Raw genomic sequence first — 24,018 nt, forward strand, 5'->3', positions numbered from 1 at the left:
AATTTTTGAAAACTGAATCAATTATGATAATGATATATCTAAGCATTAATATTACAAAATGGTAATATTTTGAGAATATTCTCAAAAATTATATTTTATTCTATAGAAATTTTTTTTTTTTTTTTTTTTTTTTGCCAGGTGTGGTGGTGCATAATTTTAATCCCAGCATTTGGGAGTCTGAGACAGGAGGATCGCGTTTTGCAGACAGCTTCAGCTATTTAGTGAGGCCCTCTGCAACTCAGTGAGACCCTGTTTTAAAATAAAGAATAATTTCTTCCTTTCAGAAGTGTCTATTTAGTTCACTTGCCCATTTTGTTATTGGATGCTTTGTTTTCTTAGTGTTGAGTTTCTTGAGTTCTCTGTATTTTCTAGATATTAGTCCTCTATTGGAGGGGTAGGTGGCAAAAATCTTCTCCCATCCTGTTGGCTCTAGATTGAGGTTCTTGACAGTTTCCTTTGCTGAAAAGAAGCTCTTTAGTTTCATACAATCTCATGTATTGAGTCGCCTTTTAATTTGCTGTGCCTTTGGGTTCTTGTTGAGAAAGTGTTTATCTGTGCCTATGTGTTGCAGTGTTGGACCTATGCCCTCTTCAAGGAGCTTCAAGGTCTCTGGTTTGATTTCCAAGTCTTTGATCCATCTTGAGTTGACTTCACAAAAGAAGAAATTCAAATGGCCAATAAATGCATGAAAAAATGCCCAACATCACTGGCAATCAGAGAGATGCAAATCAAAACTACCCTGAGATTTCACCTAACTCCAACTAGAATGGCAATCATTCAAAATAAAAACAACAATAGATGCTGGCGAGGATGTGGAGAAGTGGGAACTCTAAGACATTGTTGGTGGGATTGCAAATTAGTGCAACCACTTTGGAAAACAGTATGGAGAATCCTCAGAAGAATGGGAACAAATCTACCATTTGATCCAGCAATACCACTTTTGGGTATCTGCCCAAAAGAAAAGAAACAAAACTACCAAACTAATGCATGTGTATCTATATTCATAGCTGCACAATTCACCATAGCCAAACTATGGAACCAGCCAAGATGTCCATCAACAGATGAATGGATTACAAAACTGCGGAATATGTACACAATGGAATTTTACTCAGCCATCAAAAGAAGTAAATTACATCATTTTCAGGGAAATGGATGGAACTGGAGGACATTATGCTAAGTGAGATTAGTCAGTCACAAAAAATAAGAAATCAGATGCTTTCCCTAATATGTTAGAGTTAGGGAGAATTGGGCCATAGGAGGAACTCTAGATGAAAAAGAAAATCCTATGGAGGAGCAAACAAGACAACCTAAAGGAGGAGAAAGGAGGAGGGAAGAGGAAAATCTCTAAAGCACACAATGTACTTAAAAATATCGAAATCAACCACTAAGCCCAGCAAGGGAGGTAGGGAAGGGGAGGGAATGGAGTTGGAATTGGGTAGGGGTTAAATCAGTGATGTGTGCATGTCTGTACACACAAGTTTTTTACCCCAATATGATGTATGAATATAATGCACCAATAAAAAAAATAATAAAGAATAAAAAATATGGCAGGGGGAGTAGCTCGGAGGTCAAATGCTTCTGGTTTCCATCCCCAAACCCTCAAATAAAAAAAATGTATATTACATGTTTTGTTTTCTGATACATATAGACACTCAAAAATCACCAAGATTAGTTCCAACAAAAAGTCCAGGAATCAAGGAAACAACAGAAATTTACCTGAGAAATGCAAGCCAGGAAGAAATTGTAATCTAAGTGAAAAATAATGTAGAAGTCACACCTGGCTGAATTGCAAAGGACTACTTAAGATACTCAGTTATGTAAAATTCTAATGAAATGAGTGGCAGTGTGGAACAATCCATCCTGGAACAGGGAAATTGAATTTTAAATTTAAAGCAATGGAAGGAAAATCAAATTTATTTGTAATTAAATTCCATGAAGTATGTTTAATCCATTTAAAAGACTTTAGAAAAGAATTGCAAAAATTTTTGTCAACCATCAGTTCAACATTCAATAATAAAAGTTCAAGCAATAAATAAATTTGCCAGATCATTGGCCAAAGATGAACTGTAAATACAACAATTCCAATTTTTCTTTTTTTGTGATAGGGAGGGATAGAACCCACAGGCCTTCTACTTCCAGGCTATACTCTCGACCTCTTTTATATATTTTTGGAATCAGGGTCCCACTAAGTTGCTGAGAGTCTCATTAAGTAGCTGATTGATCCTCCTTTCTCAGCCTCCCAAGTTTGGGATTACAATTTTCCACCACCACACCTGGCTCAATTCCAATTTTTCTAAATAATTACTATTGAGATGCAGGATTCATGAAACAAAGTGACAAAATAAGAAGATGCAATGAATCTATTTTTATTAGAAACAAGTTACATAAAATGTTCTAATTGATCAAAGTCAATTATTATTATTTTGAAGTACAAATATTTTACCACCACTTTATAGTCAAGAAGATAATTTTTATAGTCAATGGAATGATTTTTCTCTTTCTGGCAATAACTGGTTATTTTATGACAAATATTTGATGTAGGAAAGAAAGTGTATTCAATTGATTTTATTACTTTATTTACCTAGCCGCTTTAACTTAATTCGCATACCATAATATTGACTCAAGTGTATGAGTCATTGATAATTTCATTTTATTGATTTCATCTCTAGCTAAAATAAATAGCTCAACTAGCAGAAGATATCTATAATTTTTTTTTTTTGGAATTTTGCTCATAGCAATTTTATCTGATACTTGTTCCATTCACATCAATAGGACCTGGGTGTCTCACTGCTACTGAGTTGGAGTGCTATCTGACACCTATAATTTCTATAAAGTACTCTGCTACTTCATGGTGACAATAAAATTATCTTTCAAATATACATTCTGAATGAAATAGAGAAAATTGACTTTGGTTTTATTCTCTCTGATTCCCCCCCAAATGTGAACAATTAATATAACTATTCCTGTTTTATTTGATAAACCTTCTTTTCTAATTTAGTGTTGGTACTGGCAGAGTAAATGGGTTATTCATATATGGAACAGCATGCTCACTTTGGGTTATAGATTTTACCCTGGAGAAGAAAGAATTCAGCCTCAAGATTCCTGGTCTACTGTATGGGCTTATATGAAGCTAGTTCATCTGTCTGAAAAGCACATTCATAGAGATTTCAGGTACTAGTTAGACCTGTATGTTTTTCACTTAAAATAATGCTGATTAGAGTGACTTCACTGGGATTTTATAGCCCAGCAATCTTTGCATGTCACGTTCTCTTTGGGCAAGTGCAGTCAATAATCACATCATGGCTGATGGGCTTCTAATAACTGTTTTGGTTCTTGGAAGAATCAAATCCAGAATACCCTGAAGCCAATCCTCCAAAATCATTGACATATACATAAAGATATTAAAACCTAAACATACGCTAAAACCCTTTAATGGTCATTCCTTTATATATCCCTGACCAGAATGTTGTCAGGGTATCAAAGGAGGGTGAAAAATTTTGTATTTTATTTGTGCATCCTGCTGCACTGGGGAAATCAAAATTGGTCAAATGAGAAATTGGCATTGAACACATAACCATGTGTTTCTTCTGAGGCTTCTTAATTTTTTATTTTTTAAATATTATATATAATTGACTTATTTTTGTGTTGCTAATTCCGGATAGAGTTTGGTACAATTCAGAAACAATTGTATTTATAATTCTTTTCTAAGAAGACAAAGTAAGATACTGTTCTTTTCAGTAAATTGACCTTATGTCACTGTTTTAAATTTTTGCAATCCAAAGGTCCAGGATGGTGGTGGCCGCAGAATTTGAATACAAAGTAGACCTGAATTGACTCAAAATAAAACAGTATTCTTAAATATATATATATATATATATATATATATATATATATATATATATATATATATATTCTTAAATATATGTCTTAAATATATATAATATGTTTTATATTATACTATATTTGGTAATATTATATTAAGTAATTTACATGAACTAAACTATATTATGAGTCTAAGTAACAATCTTTCAATAGAAAGGTTAAGTAAACTCTAACACATTTGTTACAACTCCACATTAAAATAAGTAATAACATGTTGTGTGCCTCTGGAAGTCATTGTTGTTACAAGTCGTGGTGCTTTTTTACTTGATAACAAATAATCCTGTTGTTTTTGAATGCAGTTATTAATAAAGAAGGATTGTCTGACTAAATATTTGGACTTTATTTTCTTTTTTTATTTAAAATCAAATAGCGGAAAGAATGTAAATGCTAAGCTGCACTATGAGTACTTACAAAGAATGTGTTATGCCTTTTGTATATTTAAAAGATAGCTTATATGATTTTATTATTTTACCTTAAAACTATTTGACATCTATCAGTGTTTTTAGTAGCTACATTTTCTAAACAAATATTCTTACATTAAGGAGTAAAATAAGAAGGTTATATGAAAATGGCACATATCTCCAATATATAAAAACACAAAGATAAAACTGAATAAATGGCTTAATATTTTTATGAGATATGTTAAAAATCCACTGCAAAATACTAATCATGCAAATGTATGGATAACATTTAATTAGAGTTTACAAAACTAATATTCACCATTCTTAGCATTGCCATTACAAATAGAGCTTACCTAGGATTTTATAAACCAGCACATACATCTGTATTTTCTGAAAACAGATTTTCATCCAGGTTCTCAGATTTGCTGAATTGACCGACACATTTATGTGATTTGGGCACAAGCATAAGTTATGAGCACTAGCAGAAACAGTATGAAGTTCTTTTCAAATCATTGACCAAGTAGTGGCTTGTGAAAAAAATGATCATATGACTATCAAAGTAAAGACCATTATCCAGGTTTTCCTTCCCATTTCAGAACTGCAGGCTGGCATTTTATGTGACCCTTGCATTGTATTCCCAAGCCATAGAATGATGCCTGTTGAGTGGACAGATTTGTCTCTGATCTTGATTAAGTAAACTAGGTTCTTATTGGAGAGAATGGATCATTCAACTTCTTCTGTGCTAGTTGATAGAAATCTCATAGTTTATAAAGAAGCACTGAGATTTTGAGTATGTTCATGTTAAACTAAGTTGACTCTATATTAACTGCAGTAGTGTAGAGATAGGAGTTGTGTTAACCATGATTCCAGATTCCTCTTGATTTTGATTTTCTGACCATTTAACATAAATTTTTCATTCAACAGCCTTCCTCAAATTATCCTGTTCTGGTTTAACTATTTTGTTGAATGCTAAGATGCTGTTTTCAGTTACTAAGTGTATAAATATATTTTATTTAGATAAATCAATCTAGAATTATTATATTTCTTTGATATTTCAAGGACATACTCTTATGCACCTTTAAAAGGTAAAAGTAATGTTTAAAACTTTTTTTATTTGGTACTCCTCTTTTATGTAATGAGCAACATCATGCATAGTTACCTCAGCAAAAGTTACTTGGAATAATTAAGTTTTCATAAGACTTTGTTTTATTAGTTTGATTAATGGAATTTGGGAGGGTAAAAAGAATGGAACCCAGAGGCATTATACCTCCTAGCTACACCCTCAGCCCTAATTTTATTCTTTATTTTGAAAAAGAGTCTCACTGACTTGCAAAGGGCCTCACTAAGTAGCTGAGGCTGTCCACCACCTGTGATACTTCTGTCAAAACCTCTCAAATGCTGGGATTACAAGTGTGTAACCTTGTCCAGTTTAATTAATAGACTTTTAATGTAAAAAAGTTTGGTTATTATTAAATCAATTCTTTATTGTATGAGAACTCAAACAGTGGCCACATAAATCTGTATAGTATGGTAACTCAAATAGAAATCACAAAACTCATTTATTTAGATGTAGCTATTTATAGATGATTTATATACTAGAAGGAAAAACAATATTTCATTGCTACCTTGTCATTATAAAATCATGGTAGACTAAAAGAGACAGAAAGCAACTGTTTCTAATTTGTAAATGTTATTTTGAGTAAAGAAGAAACAGTGAATTGTAGATCAAATATTTTATTCTGTCTTCTAAATATCCTCAAGGTCCTGAGATTCCTGATATTCCTCTAGACTCTTAAAAACCCAGTCAAATACTCCATCTTTATTTTATAAATTCTTTTCCAAGCCTTGCTTGTGTTTCATGGCAAAAAAGGCTATAACACCTTGAAGGAAACTTCAAGAACCCCATACTTCCTTAATTTAATTTAGTAGATAAAATTTTTGAAAACAGTTATTCTGACTTTTTTGATCTAAAAATGTTCAATTACTATAAAATATATGAAAAATATTAATTTAAAAGAAAAAGTAAAATCATCATGGGAGATGCCAACATATGCATTTTTACATCATGAAGACAAATATTCTAAATATTGATCTTGTTCATAGGCAGTCATAATTCTGCTTTATTTGGGGACAAAAGTTATTTATTATGGTTGGTTTTCAATGACAGTAATTGAAAACATATTCAGAAGGAGTGATTCTGATTATAAAGTAAAGTATGTTAAAACAGTCCTTAAAGATAGCTACTATGGCCACATTTCTCATATGACATCTCATTTAAAGCATCCGATACTTTACTTTCCAGTATTTATTTGGATTTTATTCTGGTATTCTAAAGAACAATTGAAGCTAAATTCATTAGTTCTGCGCATTTTTAATTGCATAACAATAGAATTTTTAAGCACTGTTTGCCAAAATGTTTTTGCTTTGAGGAGAATAATGAGTATTTTAGTTAATTAGTTGATTATTAGTTAATTAATTATTTTTTTATTTTTTGCAGTACTGAGGATTGAACCTAGGGGCATTTTACCTCTGAGCTACACCACCAGCCCTATTTTTCATTCTTTATTTTGAAACAGGGTCTCACTTAAGTTGCGAAGACCTCAGTAAGTAGCTGAGGCTGGTCTCAAACTTGCTATCCTTTTGTCTCAACCTCCCGAGTACTGGGATTACAAGAGTGCATCACCATGCCCAGCTATTATTTTATAAGCCTTCAACACTTTCTACAAATAACTCTGTCTGATGAATTTGCATAGTTTAAGGGTCTTTTAAAGTGATTTCTTCCTTAACAACAGAGTAAATAGGACATATATCTATAGGTGTCCATAATGCCTTATTAGTGAGTATACTACCAATATTAAAAACATGAAGGTGTATATTTCATTCAGTACATCATATCAAGGAGTCGGATGGACAAGAGCAAATACAATTCAATGCAGCAGAGATTGAATAAGAGATTATTGATGTTTGAGGTGGATGTTTGTTCATTAACAAAGTTCTTACTTATACTATATGATATGCAAACAAATGTAAATGTTATCTAAATAGTATGTTATTAATATACTTGTTTCTAATAAAGTACAAAATACAACAGAGTCTAACAGTAGTCACACTTTCCCTCAGTGGCCTGCTTTCTTTATTCACTCAAGTGTACACACATACTCTCACATACACACATGGACAGGCGCACACATATTGGGATCACACAGCCTGTGCAAAGAACATATTCAGACACATAAAAAAATTGACATTTGCTAATTTATAATGTGCATAATAATATTACAGAAGGTAAACATACTTCCTATAAGGTGTCTATATTTTAGGAATAATTCAGTAAGCAAATATAATATTTATAATATGTATAATTACATATTAAAACATTTGGCTATGTATAAGGATATGTTTAGGAAGCATTTTATGATAAAATGGCAATATCATCAGTTTCAGTATCAGTTTGAGTTGATTTAATTCTTTCAACAAATTCTAAGCTCTTCTATCTGGCAAATGATGTATATATATACATCTGTGGATAATTTTGGCTCATCGCTCTACTATTTTAGTAAATATGCTTTCTTCTAATTAGTAATATCTTAAAACTAAAAATAAACCTGTATGTCAGACACTTAGATTACATTATGTCATTAATTATTACTATATTCAAATTTTTATTTTTACTTCACTTAGTGGTATATTACAATCTATTCTATAATTAATATACATATCATATATGGGTGCATATGTATGTGTGTACATGCTCTTTGTCTCTATCCTCAGAGCTGTCTGTGTGCTTTATTGGTTCCTTTGGGAAGGAAAGTGTTAAGCAGCATGTGTGTCTGAGGTCTTTCTTTGGCAGTGAACTTGCAGGGTGCATACCTCAGGGGAAGAAGGAGGCAAGTGAAGTCAAATCCTCTTGTAAACATGCTGATGACAAAACTCCTGGCAAACAATCAAGTGGAATTAGTTTTGGAGAGTTTGTTTATGAACTGAATCTTTTTTGTTGAATGTACCTTATTGTCTCAGACAATTGGTAAACAAAACTCTAATCTGGAGACATATGGAGCAGATTTTCTAAAAAAGTGATTTGTATGTCATGTAATTATATGAGCACAAAGAGATATTCACGGCCAAACAAGACTTTCTTTGGTATTAGTTATGGGCCCGGTGCCATTACTTGAAGTTTCTGCATGATAATCAGATTCATTATGCATCTGACTTGATCTGGAAGGCCCTGCGGAGCTGGTGGAACCTCCTGGACCTCTCCCTTGCACAGCTGTCTCATTACCCATGGCCTTGGGACTTTACTAGAACTTGAAAATGGTGTGTTACTGAACATCTCTCTAAATCAAATATGCATTTCCCAAGATTTTAGAGAAAAATACCTATCTGTGAGTACATTTGTGTTAATTTTATTTTAAATTTTTTCAGGATTGAATGCAGGGCACTGTAACATTGAGCTACATTCTCAGCATTTCTTTTTAATACATTTGGAAACAGGGTCTTGCTAAGTTGCCCAGGCTGTGCTCAGACTTACAGTCCTCCATCCAGCCTCAGTCTCCAAAGTAGCTGGTATTACATGTGAGCACCATCGTACCCAGCAGGACCTGTGCTTTTTACAGTTTTTAATTATGCTAACATAACAAACCTAGAATGCATTATTAAGTACCCTTTATTTCTACTTTCACATGATATGATATGATTATTTTACCAGGAAAAAGGAACAAGAGAAGAATTTATATTTTATCAGAAAATACTTATATGCCTTTCTTAGTAATTATTAGTTAATTTATTTGAAATATCACAATATTTGAGGCCCCCGGGCCCCCGACTCCGGGCGGGTGGGCAGGTGCTGGCGGGGCGCCCCTAGGCGACCCCCCTCTCCACCTGGAAGGACCCCGGGCCCCCGAACCTGGGCGGGTGGGCAGGTGCTGGCGGGGCACCCCTTGGCGACCCACCTCTCCACCCGGAAGGACCCTGTGGTCCGGGGCCCCTGGGCCCCCGTCCCTGGGTGGGTGGTCAGGCGCTGGCGGGGCGCCCCTAGGCGACCCCCCTCTCCACCCGGAAGGACCCTGTAAAAAAGGAAAAGAAAAAGAAAAAAGAAAAATATCAGGGGTCAAGGAGGTGGCGGATGCCAGGATACTGGAGATGCAGACAAAACTTATCCAAATGAACTGGAATTATTGGAAAAATTCTCCGCTAAGGAGGACTGCTTCTTCTCTACATTGTTAAGAATCTTGGACATCACCTGTAATGAGAGAGACTTTAGCAGAGACCAAGGAGAACAGCGGTGCTGAAAGCGGTTTCTGCGTTGGCGGTGGAGAATTGTATTCAGGAGAAGCAGAAATCGGAGCTTACCAACCTTATTTATTTATTTATTTATTGGAGAAATTACAACAAAGGTTGAATGCTACAGTTGCGCATGCTTAGGAAGATTGGACAACATTCAGAGTGAAAAGAGCTTGGGAAAGATTTGAAATGGTGGACGCAGTGGCAATGGCAGTGGCCAGTACTCAGGGGAGGCAGAGATCTGATACATTACACCTGGAACTTTTGAAGTAATGACCCCAGAGGCAGAATGCTACCACCACCATGCACCCTCGGAAACGTGGGACAAATAGTTGGGTGAAGAGGGTGCTCAGATTAGAGCCTGCCGAGAGGTGAGGCTGGCGACGGACACAGCAAAGCTGAGTTCGGAGCCTGCCGTGAGGCAAGGACGGTGCTGGGACCTCCGAGACAGGGATCAGAGCCTGCTGAGGGGTTAGGCCGATGCCGGGGCCAATGGCCGGCATCGGAGCCTTCCGTGAGGCAAGGCCATTTTTGAGGCCTCCGAGACCAGGATCAGAGCCTGCCAAGGGGTTAGGCCGGTGCTGGGACCAGCAAGGCCAGGATCAAAGCCTGCTGCGAGGCAAGGCCAGTGCTGGAGCCTCTGAGGCCGGGATCAGAGCCTGCTGAGTGGTTAGGCCGGTGCCGGGGCCACTGGCCAGCATTGGAGCCTTCCGTGAGGCAAAGCTGCTATTGAGGCCTCTGAGGCCGGGATCAGAGCCTTCCATGAGGCAAGGCCGTTATTGAGGCCCCTGAGGCCGGGATCAGAGCCTGCCAAGGGGTTAGGCCGGTGCTGGGGCCTCCGAGGCTGGGATCAGAGCCTGCTGAGGGGTTAGGCCGGTGCCGGGGCCACTGGCTGGCATCGGAGCCTTCTGTGAGGCAAGGCCGCTACTGAGGCTCCGAGGCCTGGATCGGAGCCTGCTGAGGGGTTAGGCCGATGCCGGGGCCATTGGCTAACATTGGAACCTGCCATGAGGCAAGGCTGGTGCTGGGGCCTCCAAGACCGGGATTGGAGCCAGCTGAGAGGTTAGGCCAGTGTTGGGGCCAGCGAGGCTAGAACGAGGCTAGAACCGGGACCTCCCATGAGGCAAGGCTGCTGCTTGAGCCAGTGAGGTCTGATCAGTCCACCGGGTAGCCAGGCCACAACTGGGGACATCAAGAGTGGGATCGGTATTTGCAACGCGGCATGCACAGAGAAATATCGCAAAAAATTAAAACCAGATGCTTCCCCTAATCAGCAATAACTAGGAGGAAAGGGGCAACAGGAAGTGGTCGAGCTGTAGAAAGGGCCCTATAGTGAAGCAATTAAGGTGACCAATCAGAGGGTATGGAATAGGGGAGGATGGAGCCTCTTTAAAAAGCAGGAGGTACATAAACATATGTATCAAAGTTAATCACCAAACAAGCATGGGATCGAGGAAGGGGGAGGGAATGGGATGGGGGCTGGATGAGGGCTAAATGGATGATGTGTGCTTTTATATCCTCTCAAGTCTTATATTCCAGTGTGATGTATGATTACAATGCACCAATAAAAATAAATAAAATAAATAAATATTTAAAAGAGAAATTCAGAGCCGGAAAAAAAAAGAAATAACACAATATTTTAACTGATGCCTGAAGAATTTGCTCACTATAAAAAACATCAACTCAAGGTACATCAGCTTACTCAACATAGTATATATATATATGCATATATCTGATAATTTGTCAACCAAATTCATATCAATTATAAAAAACTTAGTGAATCATTTATCTTCTTGACAAGAAATTATACTGACATGTAAATAAACATAACTGAAAGATTTCACCCAATATATATAATATTTTATATTTATGTTAACAGTGTTTACTTAAGTATCATAGGAATATTAAATAAGTAGTTTTTCACTTATATCTGTATAAATAATTGATGGTAAAAAATAAAGAAAATAGTTATCTTTAGTCAATTACATTGTTTTGGGAAAAGCGAATACATTTTTTTCAATGTGTTCAAATACAACATCTGATGAAGGAGAGTGCAGAGAAGTAAAAAAACAAGCATAAATATTTTATGTTATTAGTAAGAACTTGTGAAAAGATTCAGTGTAAATACACTCACCTGTTTTAGGGTCTACAGAGAAGTAGGGCTGTCCCTGGAGGATACTATAAACCACACGAGCACTGTTTCCATAGGTGGGGTCATCTGCATCAGTAGCTGTCACCTGTAGAACAGAGGTACCTGTGCATTCAGGAAACACAAATTTTAGTGTACGATGGCATTTAGCAAAGACTTAATTTGAACACAGAAATGTGTATGCTTACATATTTATGAAAAGTTGAAATGGATGTGGCCTACTAAATTTAATGATTTAATCTATCAAATATATGCTTTGCTTTCTTTTCCTATCAACTGTACAAAAAGAATCCAACATAGATCATTTGGTTTTAGATATTTTAATATGTCTCTTTACATGCTGATGACATTTTAAAAGGTCCTTTTCAACCCTCCCATAACCAAGATTGGCATGGACTGATACTCAAAAATCAAATTGGTATTCATTGTGTGTTTACATCAAGGGCATGGTGAAGGTGTGTGCTGCCTGTTTCATGGCTATTTAGAAGATTAGGATGTCAATATTAACTGATCTGTGGCATTAAGAAGCCACCTGGGTCATTTTCCATCATTCATGCCTTTTATACTTTTTACCTGAACTATTAATGAGTCTCATAACTGATCCTCTGGTTTCAAATCTTATTTCTCTAGTGACTTATGTAGTGCTGACATATCTTCCTAAAATGAATATCATACTATGCCCATTACACTGAATTTTTGAATATTAAATACATTTTAAATTAAATGTATCTAAATTATGTTAGTAATTTATAAATTTTAAAATACTCTATTTTAGGTGCTAAAATTATACTGGATTTTTATGTCCAAGTTCAGAGACATAATTTGCATTAATTAAATATATCTATGTTATATTTCATTTATTCCTAAATGTACCTTTATCTTAGTATAACATGACAGTCACCTATTAAAGATTACACAATTTTACTGTCGAATTTGTGGTTAAGAGTTCTCATTTATTCATAAAATGCATATGATGAATCGTCTAATGAAGCATACTTAGTATTTAATTATAACTAGAAAAATTCTACCTACTAATTTGAATTATGTGTTAAACAAAAATATTTATACAATCAAGTGAGCTTGTATAAATTTTTTTATTCATTTTGGTATCTGAATATGAAACCACTGAATATATTCGGTTTTGAATTTTAGTAATTACTTGCTGATTTGGAATCCAATATCTGCTCAATTACAAGATTTTTACTTTCATGTAGAATTTAGATATAACTTTATGAAAAGATTGTTTTGGATTGCCAAGTGATACTACAGAACTTGATGGTATAGACATGACAAGCTTACTCAACAATCATTATTAGTTCATATGTGGATATAAATTTCTAATAAAGTCCTATATTTCTGGCCTGAATATGCAGTCTTTTATATTCATATTCTATGAGTAAACATAATTTATAATTATCCGTACTCAGAAGTGGAGGATAGTGTTATGTTAAATAACATCCTACACGAATTAAAGAAGATAAAACACAATGATGAAACTAAATTCTGACAAGAATACTGAAAAACAGGGTCACATACACACTCCTGGTAGAAATTCAAGAGTTCAGCTGTGCCTTAGGGAACCGAACAAACAGCTAGGTGTGATGGTACATGCTTGTATTGCCAGTACTTGGAAAGTGAGACAGAAGTAATGAAAGTTTTAAGACCAACCCCAGCAACTTATCAAGACTCAGCAGCCTAGATAGATCCTGTTTCAAAATAAAAAATAAAAATAAAAGGCTGGGGGTATAGCTCAGAAATAGAATTTTTCTGGGTTCAATCCTCCTTATAATAAGAAAAGAAAAAAAAGAAGGAAGGAAGCAAGGGAGGAAGGGAGGGAGGGAGGGAGGGAGGAAGGAAGGAAGAAAGGAAGGGAGGGAGGAAGAAAGGAAGGAAATCCAAGCACAACTAAAAAAGTTAAAATTAAATTCATATAAGAACCTGTTTATAGTTTACTCATGGCCAAATTCTTAATTCCAAATTAGAAGTGATCATGATGTCCCCCAGTGGAAAAATTGTTAAACAAACTGCAGTGTATTCACAGTATGAAATGCTGCTTAATAGCACAAATAGAAATATACAAACTACTGATTTATGTAATGATTTGAATGAGTGTTCATGATATGATACTAGGTAAGAGTAACATCATTATTATGAAAAGAATTTTGTACAATTCAATTTATATAACTTTTTTGAAATAACACTATTGTTATCAGTTCATAGTTGCTAGACTTCTGGAGATAAGACTGGAAGGGAGAAAGTGTCATTATAACACAGAAAAATGATAGATCCTCTTGCTGTTAAAACCATTTAATGTGTTTGTTATCATAGGGGAACCTTGAATATACACAAGTGAAAAAAAGTTTGTAAACTAAGTACACTCACACACATTTGCACAAATAAAGCTAGAGAAGTCTTAATAAGTTTGGCAGAGCATTTTGATAATTGGTTTATGTTGTTTTATTTTTTATAAGAGGTTACATTGGGAAAATGAGTAATAGGTACAAGAAATTTATTTACATTTTCACCATAGTTGCATGTGAATCTATAATAATTTCAAAATCAATAAAATATTGGAAAGAAAGATGTGTTGCTGCCTCAAAGCTAGCTCTTCAAGAGCTTTATTTGGGCTTGTATGTAAAAAGAGTTTTCTTATCAGAGCATTAAAATTTTTGGCTTCCTTAAATCAATTTTCTCCATAAAGATGACATAGCTGATCACATATAGAACTATCTATCCCACTAATATGTGTAATATGATAGTCATAGCATATTCAGTACTTTGTCACAGCACTTGATCCAAACTCAGTATTCATCCATCCAGTTTGTTCAAAGCATACCACTAGGTATACAATTATAAACAAAATTTTATTAGGAGGCATTTTTATCAGTAACTCATGGAAAAAATTAAATCTGTAATTAGATACCCTGATCAAACCCTAGATATGTAACAAGCTTGTACTTTACCTAAAACGTAAAAAAAAAAAATCAATCAAATCACTTATCTGATAGGAAAAATGTTTAAAGTCTTAGATATATAAGAATTATCAAGGGCTACCAAGGATAAAGAAACAGTAGAGAAAATAGTAATGCAGACATAAAGATTATAAAATCCTCAGGTGTTTAAACCAGCTCTGGCCCTTATATGGCAACTTGAGCCTAACTAGTTTTTTAATTTTTAAAATGTAGTCCCTGGGCAAACACCCCATGGGAAAGCTGAGGAGAGCAAAGTGTGAGATCACACTTTTTTTGCTGTGTTAGGCTCTCTACATGGAGGGAAAAAAAGAGATGCTTTGCTTAGAATAAAGTCCCTCTAAAAATCATATTTAGACTTTCAAGAATTGAGTTTCAGGAAGCCAGTGATGATAAATAAAGAACAAAAAGCAAAGTAGAAGAGAGAGAAGGGGAGAGGGAGAGGGGGGAGAGAGAGAGAAAGGGAGGGAGGGAGGGAGGGAAGGAGGGAGGAGGAGGGAGGGAGAGAGAGAGAGAGAAAGAGAGAGAGAGAGAGAGAGAGAGAGAGAGAGAGAGAGAGGAGAGAAAGAGAGAGAGCGATTGGAGTGGTATTGACTAAGTAATTGTTTAAAGTAGCAGACAGTATACTGATTTTCAATTCCACCAATAGGTTCTATTTTCTACATATTAAACAGCATTTATTGGAATTTAAATCAGAATATTATAGTGATACATGCACATCTATAATTCTGGCAGCACAATTCAAAATAGTCAAATTATGGAACCAGCCTAGGTGTTTGCCAACAGATTAATGGAATACAAAACTTGTATATCCAAATGATGAAATTTTACTCAAGTATAAAGAACAAAATTATATTTTTTCAGGAAAATGAAAATTTCTCCTTCCTTCTCATGTCTGGCTTAGTGATTGACTTTGAAGCTAAACATATATATGTAATTATCTATACCAATCTCAATGGAATATATGGGAAGAAGAAGAAGCAAGGTGAGATTCAGAGGGAAGCATATCAAATGCTGTGTGCATGTGTTTTTATCACTCTGAACCTCATTATGATATATAATTACAATTCACCAGTAAGAGAATATTTTAAAAAAGAAAAAAATCTAAAGTAGCAGGGAAGAATGGAAGAGCAGAGAAAAATAAAATATAATAACTTTACATCTTGGTCCTCAAATATAGTGGTTAATAGCTACTTGCATATTTATTTATATAATAAATCTTACATATATTGGACAATTTCTTTTGTGTGTAATGCATAAGGCAGCAAATTTTCTCTTATTCTGTACTTTTGTGGCACCTAAAGGCATCAGGGTGCCACTTCTGAGGACATAGATTTCTGGTTGAAGTGAGCATATGTATGTGACTAAACAGCCCAAGGAAAAGCCAACCTATCAGAGCATACTGTAGGAGTAACAGGGTGCAAAACGAATTCCCTTGCTTAATTGTTCAAACATTTTTTACCAAGAAGGGTTGATAAAGGAGTTCCAAGCTGAAAGGATATATATATATATATATATATATATATATATATATATATATATATTTTTTTTTTTTTATCTTTTATATTTATTTGAAACCTGGGTAGAAAAATGTTAAGAATCATTGAGATATTCAGAAGTTATTTTATATTAAAATGTTTCTTTTTATTCATTAAGACTATGGACTGAATGTTTGTCTTCCTCATAACACAATGTCGTTATTTCAAAGTGAAGTTATTGCAAGGTGATTTTCTCTCATGAGTGAGATTAATACCCTTCTAAAAGAGGTCACAAAGAAGCACATAATAACTTAGTGAAAGACTGTTTCAAAGTAAAAATAAAATAAATATGGGAGTGTAAATCATCCCTGGGTTCAATAACCAGTAACACACACACACACACACACACACACACACACACAGAAAGAAGCCTTCTTCACTCCTCTGCCATGAGAGGTCATGGTAAGTAAATGCCCTTCTATGAACCAGGAAACAGGATCTCTTCTCCAGATACAGTGTCTCCTAGCACTTTGTTCTATTTTAATTAAATTATTGATAATTTATAATTATATAAATAATGGGATTCATTGTGGTGGCTCCATACATGAGCATAGGATACTCTTCTCTGTCCCATTCTCTCTATGTCTTCTTCCCCTCCTTCATTTTACTGAGGTGCCTCTTCTTTCCTTTTTAGCTCTAATTTCCAAACAGAATAAGACAAAATAGAATAAGATAATAAAAATAAATAATAAAACAGTCTCATCAAATAATATATATGGGTTGAATCATTTTCCTTTAAAAGTACAATTGAATTAATTCCCTTATGGTAATTACCTTAACATATGGCCATATGAAAAACCAGCATTTTTGTACATTAAATTAGTTATGAAGAAGTCTAATGGTAGTAGCACTAGCCTCTGAAATAAAATGACCTCAGTCCATATAAAAATAGAAAACTTAGAGACAGACAGACAGACAGACAGACAGACACACACACACACACACACACACACACACACACACACACACACACAGATTAGCCTGTGAAGATGAAGTAGGACTGAGGTTAGCCTATACTCCACATATCCACAGATGAACAAGGATATTTAGTGAACCACTGGAAGTTATGGAAGAACCATGTACTGGAACCTTCCTTACTGTTTTCAGAGAGACAATGTCTCTGCTGATATATTGGTTTTGGAACTCTGAGAAAATAAATTTCTATAGTTTAATCACCACAATTTTTGTTGCATTAGTATGGCATCTAGAGCCAATGAAACTAGCATTTTACAGTTTCATTGAGGGAAAAAAAGTACATCTACCCTCATCATTGATACTTGCTTACTAACTGAATCTAGGACAAGATTGTAACATTGCTTGTTAAGTAAAGAAGTGATGGATAATTGGCATGCCAGATGCATCACAAATAAGATGAAATACAGTCTTCTTTGGAAGTAGATTAAATTGAGTACATATTAATATTTGATGGTTTTTCAACATGAGACATTACTAGTAATCTGTTGACATTTTTAAAGAAAATCAATGTGTGTGTGTATCTGTGTGTGTGTGTGTGTGTGTGTGTGTGTGTGTGTGTAGTATTGGGGATTGAGCTCAGGGGTGTTTTACTGCTGAGCTACACCTCTGGCCCTATTTTATTGTTTTTTAATTTTGAAACAAGGTCTCACTTGATGAGAGTATCGCTACTTGTTAAAGCTGTCCTCTAACCTGCAGTATCCCTATTTCAGCCTTCCAAGTATTTGGATTACAAGCCTCTGCTGCCATGACCAGCTATATTAGTTATCTTAAAAATGCTATTTCTTCTTAAATGTTTAAATTAAAAAATTATTGATGCTGGAGAAAATCACTTATATTATGCCATGTAATTCTTTCCTTTTTATATGCCAAAATTGAGTACATAAGAGAAAAAATGTTATTTTTTCTGGCGTACTAGATGTTTATAGTAAAATATTTAGTCATGCCTAGATTTCCACTGTTCTAACAGAATACTGAAATAGGAATATAATATTCTCTGGGATTTATATAGATGTGCTAATTAGATATTAAACAAATAATCCCTACCCAACATAATTGGCTTCCCACTAGAGAAAAAATGAAAATATTTTAGTCATTTTTTATTTTTACAACATTTTCTGTTAAAAACAAGAACCACATAAACATTGTATTTTAATCTTTTTCAACATCTATTTGTTATATAGTATTTTCACATCAAATACTTCCTATGCCAGACACTTAGCTGTTCCAATGCTAGGGATTAGCACCTCTCAGCTAATGTTTTATACAAACTTGAAAAAGATTTAAATACATAAAAAAGCTTCCAAGATATACTTTCTGCAATAAAACTTAAGTCTTATTTCTTTTGGGGATTGCCCTAAGTCATTCTTTTCACTTGGTTTCTTTTTGTACTACTGCTTTATAAATAGCACACACTTAGTAAAGTTGCATATCAACGAGACGCAGAAAGAGTGAACTTGCTTAGAAGTCTCCAAAGACCAATTTGAAATATTTAATAAGGCATTTTAATACCAAGCAAATACTCTCTGAAATTGCAAATTGCTATGCATGACTTGTCAGGGTTCACCGCCCTGTTAAAATCTCAAGAGAATCCATGTTGAACAAGAACCTGAGTAAAAAATAAGCTGAAGGTTTATGAAGGCTGAGAGTGCTCCTCTGAAGGAATCTCTTAGGGCTTAATTCTCAGAAGATTTTCCCAGGCACTGGGTAAAAGCAAGAGTCATCAAGACACAGCTTAAATTTCATTCTACACAAGAGGACTGTAATTTCACCAACGAAGCAATAGCACTGGCTGCTGGTTACTGTATAATTTGATAAAGCTTTATTCACTCAAAAATCATAGGATTCAACAAATCTTCCTGCAAAATCATTTAAGAAACATCTTTGCTGAGTACCCAAACAAAAATCACTATCCCAACTCTAATCTAACTACACATTTAAATCAGGCTGCTGTTACACTTATGTTGCTTAAATTAAGTCTTTTTTATTGAGCTACTCAGTATAAGATTTTACATTACTTTCTCACTGAAAATAAAAGTAGTCTAGAAGTACTGCAAAATTCTGTGTTTTGTTTCCAGTTATATGTGCATGTGTCTCAGTCAATAAAACAGAAAAATAGAGGCTTGAGTAACATTTCCCAGTTTGTTAGGTTGTTTGCTATATGATTTTCTCTTTCATACAGTGTAAATTACCTAATTCACATGTTGTGATGTTGTACGTGGACTATAAGATTTATTAATGTGGATACTTAAGGGGTAAGAAATTTAAGAAAACATGTATATTCTGCACTACTCCTGAGAATGTATTTCTGATGCATCATTACAAGAGCTCTGGCCATCATGTAGCACTGAGATGGACAGCTGTTCAGAACACTGTTAAAATTTCCCCTGTCAGTCCTCGGCTTCTATTTCCAGGAAGCATAATGGGCAAGTACTTTAAAAGTTGAAGAAATGTGACATTGTTTGTTTGTTTTAAAATATACAGTGGAAAACTGTATAAGTTAGATTTACTTTAGTGTAACCTTGGGGTGGGTCCAAGATAACAATTTTAACCAGTTTATGAACAATGATTGGGAAAGTGGATAATATAGAAAGTCCTTTTCCACAAAACATCTAAGATAGGTCATTCAAGTTGGTGATGCCTGTCCATTAGTTGTTTATACATTATTAATAAAATCATAAGAATAAAGTAAAATATATACTATTCAAATAAGTGTTACAAAGATTTTTCTTTAATAGAAAAAAGTAATTAAGAAAATAACATGCCTTGACTTGGGAAACCTTCCTCTATAAATAAATATTTTATTTAGCAACATGATCAATCTGTGTGTGTGTATGTGTGTGTGTGTGTGTGTGTGTGTGTGTGTGTGTGTGTGTTACTGGAGATTGAACCCAAGGACATTCAATTTCCAAGCTTTTTTTTTTTTAAATTTTTTCTTTTTTCTTTTTTCTTTTTTTTCTTTTTTCTTTTGAAACAGAGACTCTTTAAGTTGCGGAGAACTTCACTAAGAAGCTGAAGCTGGCTGTGAACCCAGATCCTCCAATCTCAGCCTCCCAAGTACTGGGATTACAAACATGCACCACCACACCCAGCTTGTGATCAATCTGTTTAAAAATGCATTTCATTATATTTTATAGATACAGGTCACTGAGATTCCGAAATATTGTAGAGTTGAGTCCCAGCTAAATGTCTTTTGATATCTAAGGAAAGCTTTATCAAAATACTATATTTTTCTGCCCAATCATAATCTGTTGAATCATGAATAGTTAAAATATTTTCTGCCCCCCCCCATGTGTCTCTTCATGGTGTATAATGGTGTGTAACAGTCAAGATTAATCTGTTGGAGAGAGACAGCTTTACACTCAAATTCTATTGACAGGGACAAGCCAGTATATATGGAATGGGGGATTAAACTCAGGGGCTTTCTATCTCCTGGCTACATCCAAACTCTTTATATGCTTTATTTTGAAATAGGGTTTTCTAGGTTACCATGAGTTTCACCATTTTTCTGAAGCTGTCCTTCAACCTCCATCCACCTGTCTCAGCCTCCCAAGTACTGGGATTACATTCCTGCACTACCACACTCAGTTCAGTAAATATATTTCACCAAATGAGAGGTGTGGTACAATGCTTAGGAAAAAGCAATTTATAGGTGTTGACATTTATGTCCTTCCTGCACCTGCTAGGATTCCATAACCCTCTTGAAGTCTTTACAGAGTAGATGATTACTGTAAAAATGACTGGACTTTCCAGGCATGGTGGCACACGCTTGTAATCTATGTGCTTGGGAGGCGGAGACAGGAGGATCGTTCAGGTTTGAAGTCAGCCTTGCTGGCTTAAGAGACCTGTTTCCAAATAAAAATAATATAAAATAGGTCTGGGAGTATAGCCCGGAGGTAGAAGGGTTTCCAGGAACCCCAGTAACACCAAAAACAAACAAACAAACAAAAAAACAACTGACTGGATTTATCTTATGCCCACTGGTCTTACTTAGCTTATGAACACTTGTGCAAAGTACTCTCAGATTAATTTTTTATTCCATTCTGCTCTGCATTGTTCCCAGGAATATGACCTCAGTCATTGATGTTAGCTAGCCTGCCTCATCAAATGGACAATGAGATGTTATAGAGGAAGACTGGAATAAGGAATAGTTAATCCCTCATTTTCATTCTGTCTCCTTCCTTCCTACCTACCTTTCTTTTTCCCTCCCTCCTTCCTTCTGCTTTGTGTGGTCTCTCTGGCTTGATGGTATTTCTGCAGTGGTTTCAACTCCCATCCACCTGTGTTTTTCCATGATCCCTTATATAAGACCTAGCTCCTAGGGTCAGGTAATACTATGCCTTTTACCCTTAGGAGAGATAAACTCCTGCACTATTTTTTGTAAAGTAATTGACATTTCACTCCTTAACATTTCACTTCGACCATTTTTTCCAAAACATTATCTTTAATTGATTATGTATTATTTATTTTTATTTTTATTTATTTTTATTTTTACTTTTCTGTTTATTCTTTATTTTTAATTGACATTCTACAGTTATATATCATAACAAACCACAAAGCAATACATTAATATGTGCACGCAGTAAAACTTATTGTTTCTTTCTACACCCCATCTCTACCTTCTCTTTACTTTATAGACATGCTAGTGGCATTGCACTGATAAATTTTTATAAAAACATAAGCTTATTTGGCCAGTTTCTATTCTCAAGCCTCATTTTGCTCCCGTCCTCTTCCCTCGACCAGTCTCCTTCTACCATTCACTTGGTCTCACTTCTCATCTTCACGATTCCTTTTTCTTTTCTGTTTTCTCTCTATTCTACATATAAAAAATGACCATTGATTTGCTGAGTCTGACATGTCTCACTTTTTATGGCTTAGCACAAGTACATTGAGTGAATAGACCACTCTCTTCATCTATTTATCTGTTTATAAATACCTAGCTTGGTTCCATAAGTTGATTATTGTGAATCATGCTGCTTTACCCAACCATATATAAGCATGTGTTGCTATAGTGTTTGAAATTTAATTCGTCTGGAAAGGTACCAAGGAGTGGGATAGTTGAGTCATATGGTGATTCTATTCTTCATCTTTTGCAGGACTTCCATAATTGTTGTAATAATTTATAGTCTCACCAATAGTACATAAGATTTCTTCTTTCTTCAATCCTTCCCTGCATTTATTATTGTTTGTTCATCTTATTTTAGTTTTGTAATTTTATTGGTTAATTGTAATTATAAATTATAGTCAAGTTTAAATACTATTTGTATTCTTGATGATTGCTATTCTAATTGGAGTTAGAATCTCACTGTAGTTTTGCTTGCATTTTCTTAACTTGTAAGAGTGGTTTTATATATATTTTAGTCATATGGCAATCTTTATAGATCTAAAAAATTTGGTCCTAAAATTTATATAGAAAAAAATTTTCCACAGTATTCAAAGCAATTCTAAACAATAAAAATAAGTAGACATCACAATACCTAAGTATACTCCAGAGTTATAACAGAAATCACATGATATAAGCATAAAAATAGGCTCATTATCCATAGAAAGAGAATAGAAGATACAGAAACAAATCTACACAGCTACAGGCAGCTGATTTTTTACAAAGCAGAACAGTTAGCCTTTTCAACAAATGGTCCTGAGAAAATTAGATATTCATATGTATAATCATGGAGCAAGACCCTTATCTTTCAACCTAAAAAGGAGTCAGGACCTAGAAATTACAAAATTTATAATTACTAGCATGAAATCTAAGATTAACATCCCAACATATATTCATGGAAGACACTTGCTCAATAAGACTGCTATGGCTCAGGAAATAAAACTGCCACTCAATAAATGAGATAGTATCGGATTACAAAGCATCTGCCCACCAAAGACGATGGCCAATAATGCCAAAGAAATCCTACAGAATGGGAGAAAATAATTCCAGTTGATCCTCTGATAGAGGGTGAATATATAGAGATAGAAAGAACTCAAAAGATGAAACACACACACACACACAAAATGAACAAATAACTCAATAATCAAGAAATGGACAATTGAACTAAATAGACACTTCTCTAAAGAAGAAATATTCCTACGATTTTTGAAACATTCCCCATACTTAAACTTCTATTTAATCTACTGCCAGTGGACTTGAGTATTCCAATTGAACATTGATTGATACAGAAGGGATGAACAGATTTCTTCATAATATTTTTTCTGTTTAATCACTAAGTCAAACATGAAAAGGAGTTTAGAGGGGAGGGAGCAGGGTAGGTAGTGGGGAAGGGCTGAATGAATGATATGTGCATGTAAACCTCTACCACCTTGTACCCCATTGGTATGTATGTCTATAGTGCACCAATAAAAAATTTAAAAATATAAAATATATACTACCAAACATAAAGATTAGGCTCTATACTTGACTTTAGTATAGTTATCATCTGAAATGGGAATCTGGTGCTCTAACCATTCAACAAATTTAATTATTCAGCTTATTGGGATCTGACAATTAAATTACCTGGATGCCTACTTGCTGTATGAAAAGTAAAATAATTAGACATTACAGAGCATTTTTAGTGCAGAGAAAACACACAGTCACATACACACACACACACACACATACACAATCATTGTGGGAAAACTACAGTTTATTTTATTTATTTATTTATTTATTTATTTATTTATTTATTTATTTTTGTGGTACTGAGGGTGGAACCTAGGGGCTTTTCTATCTTCAGGCTATACTTCCAGACCCTTTTTAAAATATTTTATTTGGAAACAGGGTCTCACTAAGTTGCTAAGTGCTTAAGTAGCTGAGGCTGGCCTCGAACCTGTGCAAT

At 34.7% G+C, this 24,018-nt stretch overlaps 1 protein-coding gene across 3 annotated transcripts in view; it reads right to left on the reverse strand.

Annotated features, from left to right (window-relative positions):
• The window catches only part of CDH18 (cadherin 18), a gene marked incomplete at both ends in the record, with an annotated part of 341,945 nt that overhangs the window by 207,164 nt on the left and 110,763 nt on the right, over window positions 1-24,018 (reverse strand). For all 3 annotated transcript variants that reach the window (XM_080704748.1, XM_080704750.1, XM_080704749.1), the window contains one exon: window positions 11,698-11,817. In XM_080704748.1, coding sequence (XP_080560874.1) covers window positions 11,698-11,817 — 120 coding nt within the window. The remainder of the gene's footprint in view (window positions 1-11,697; window positions 11,818-24,018) is intronic.

Source organism: Muscardinus avellanarius (genome assembly GCF_963383645.1).
Source record: "Muscardinus avellanarius genome assembly, chromosome: 1".
Lineage (NCBI taxonomy): Eukaryota > Metazoa > Chordata > Mammalia > Rodentia > Gliridae > Muscardinus > Muscardinus avellanarius.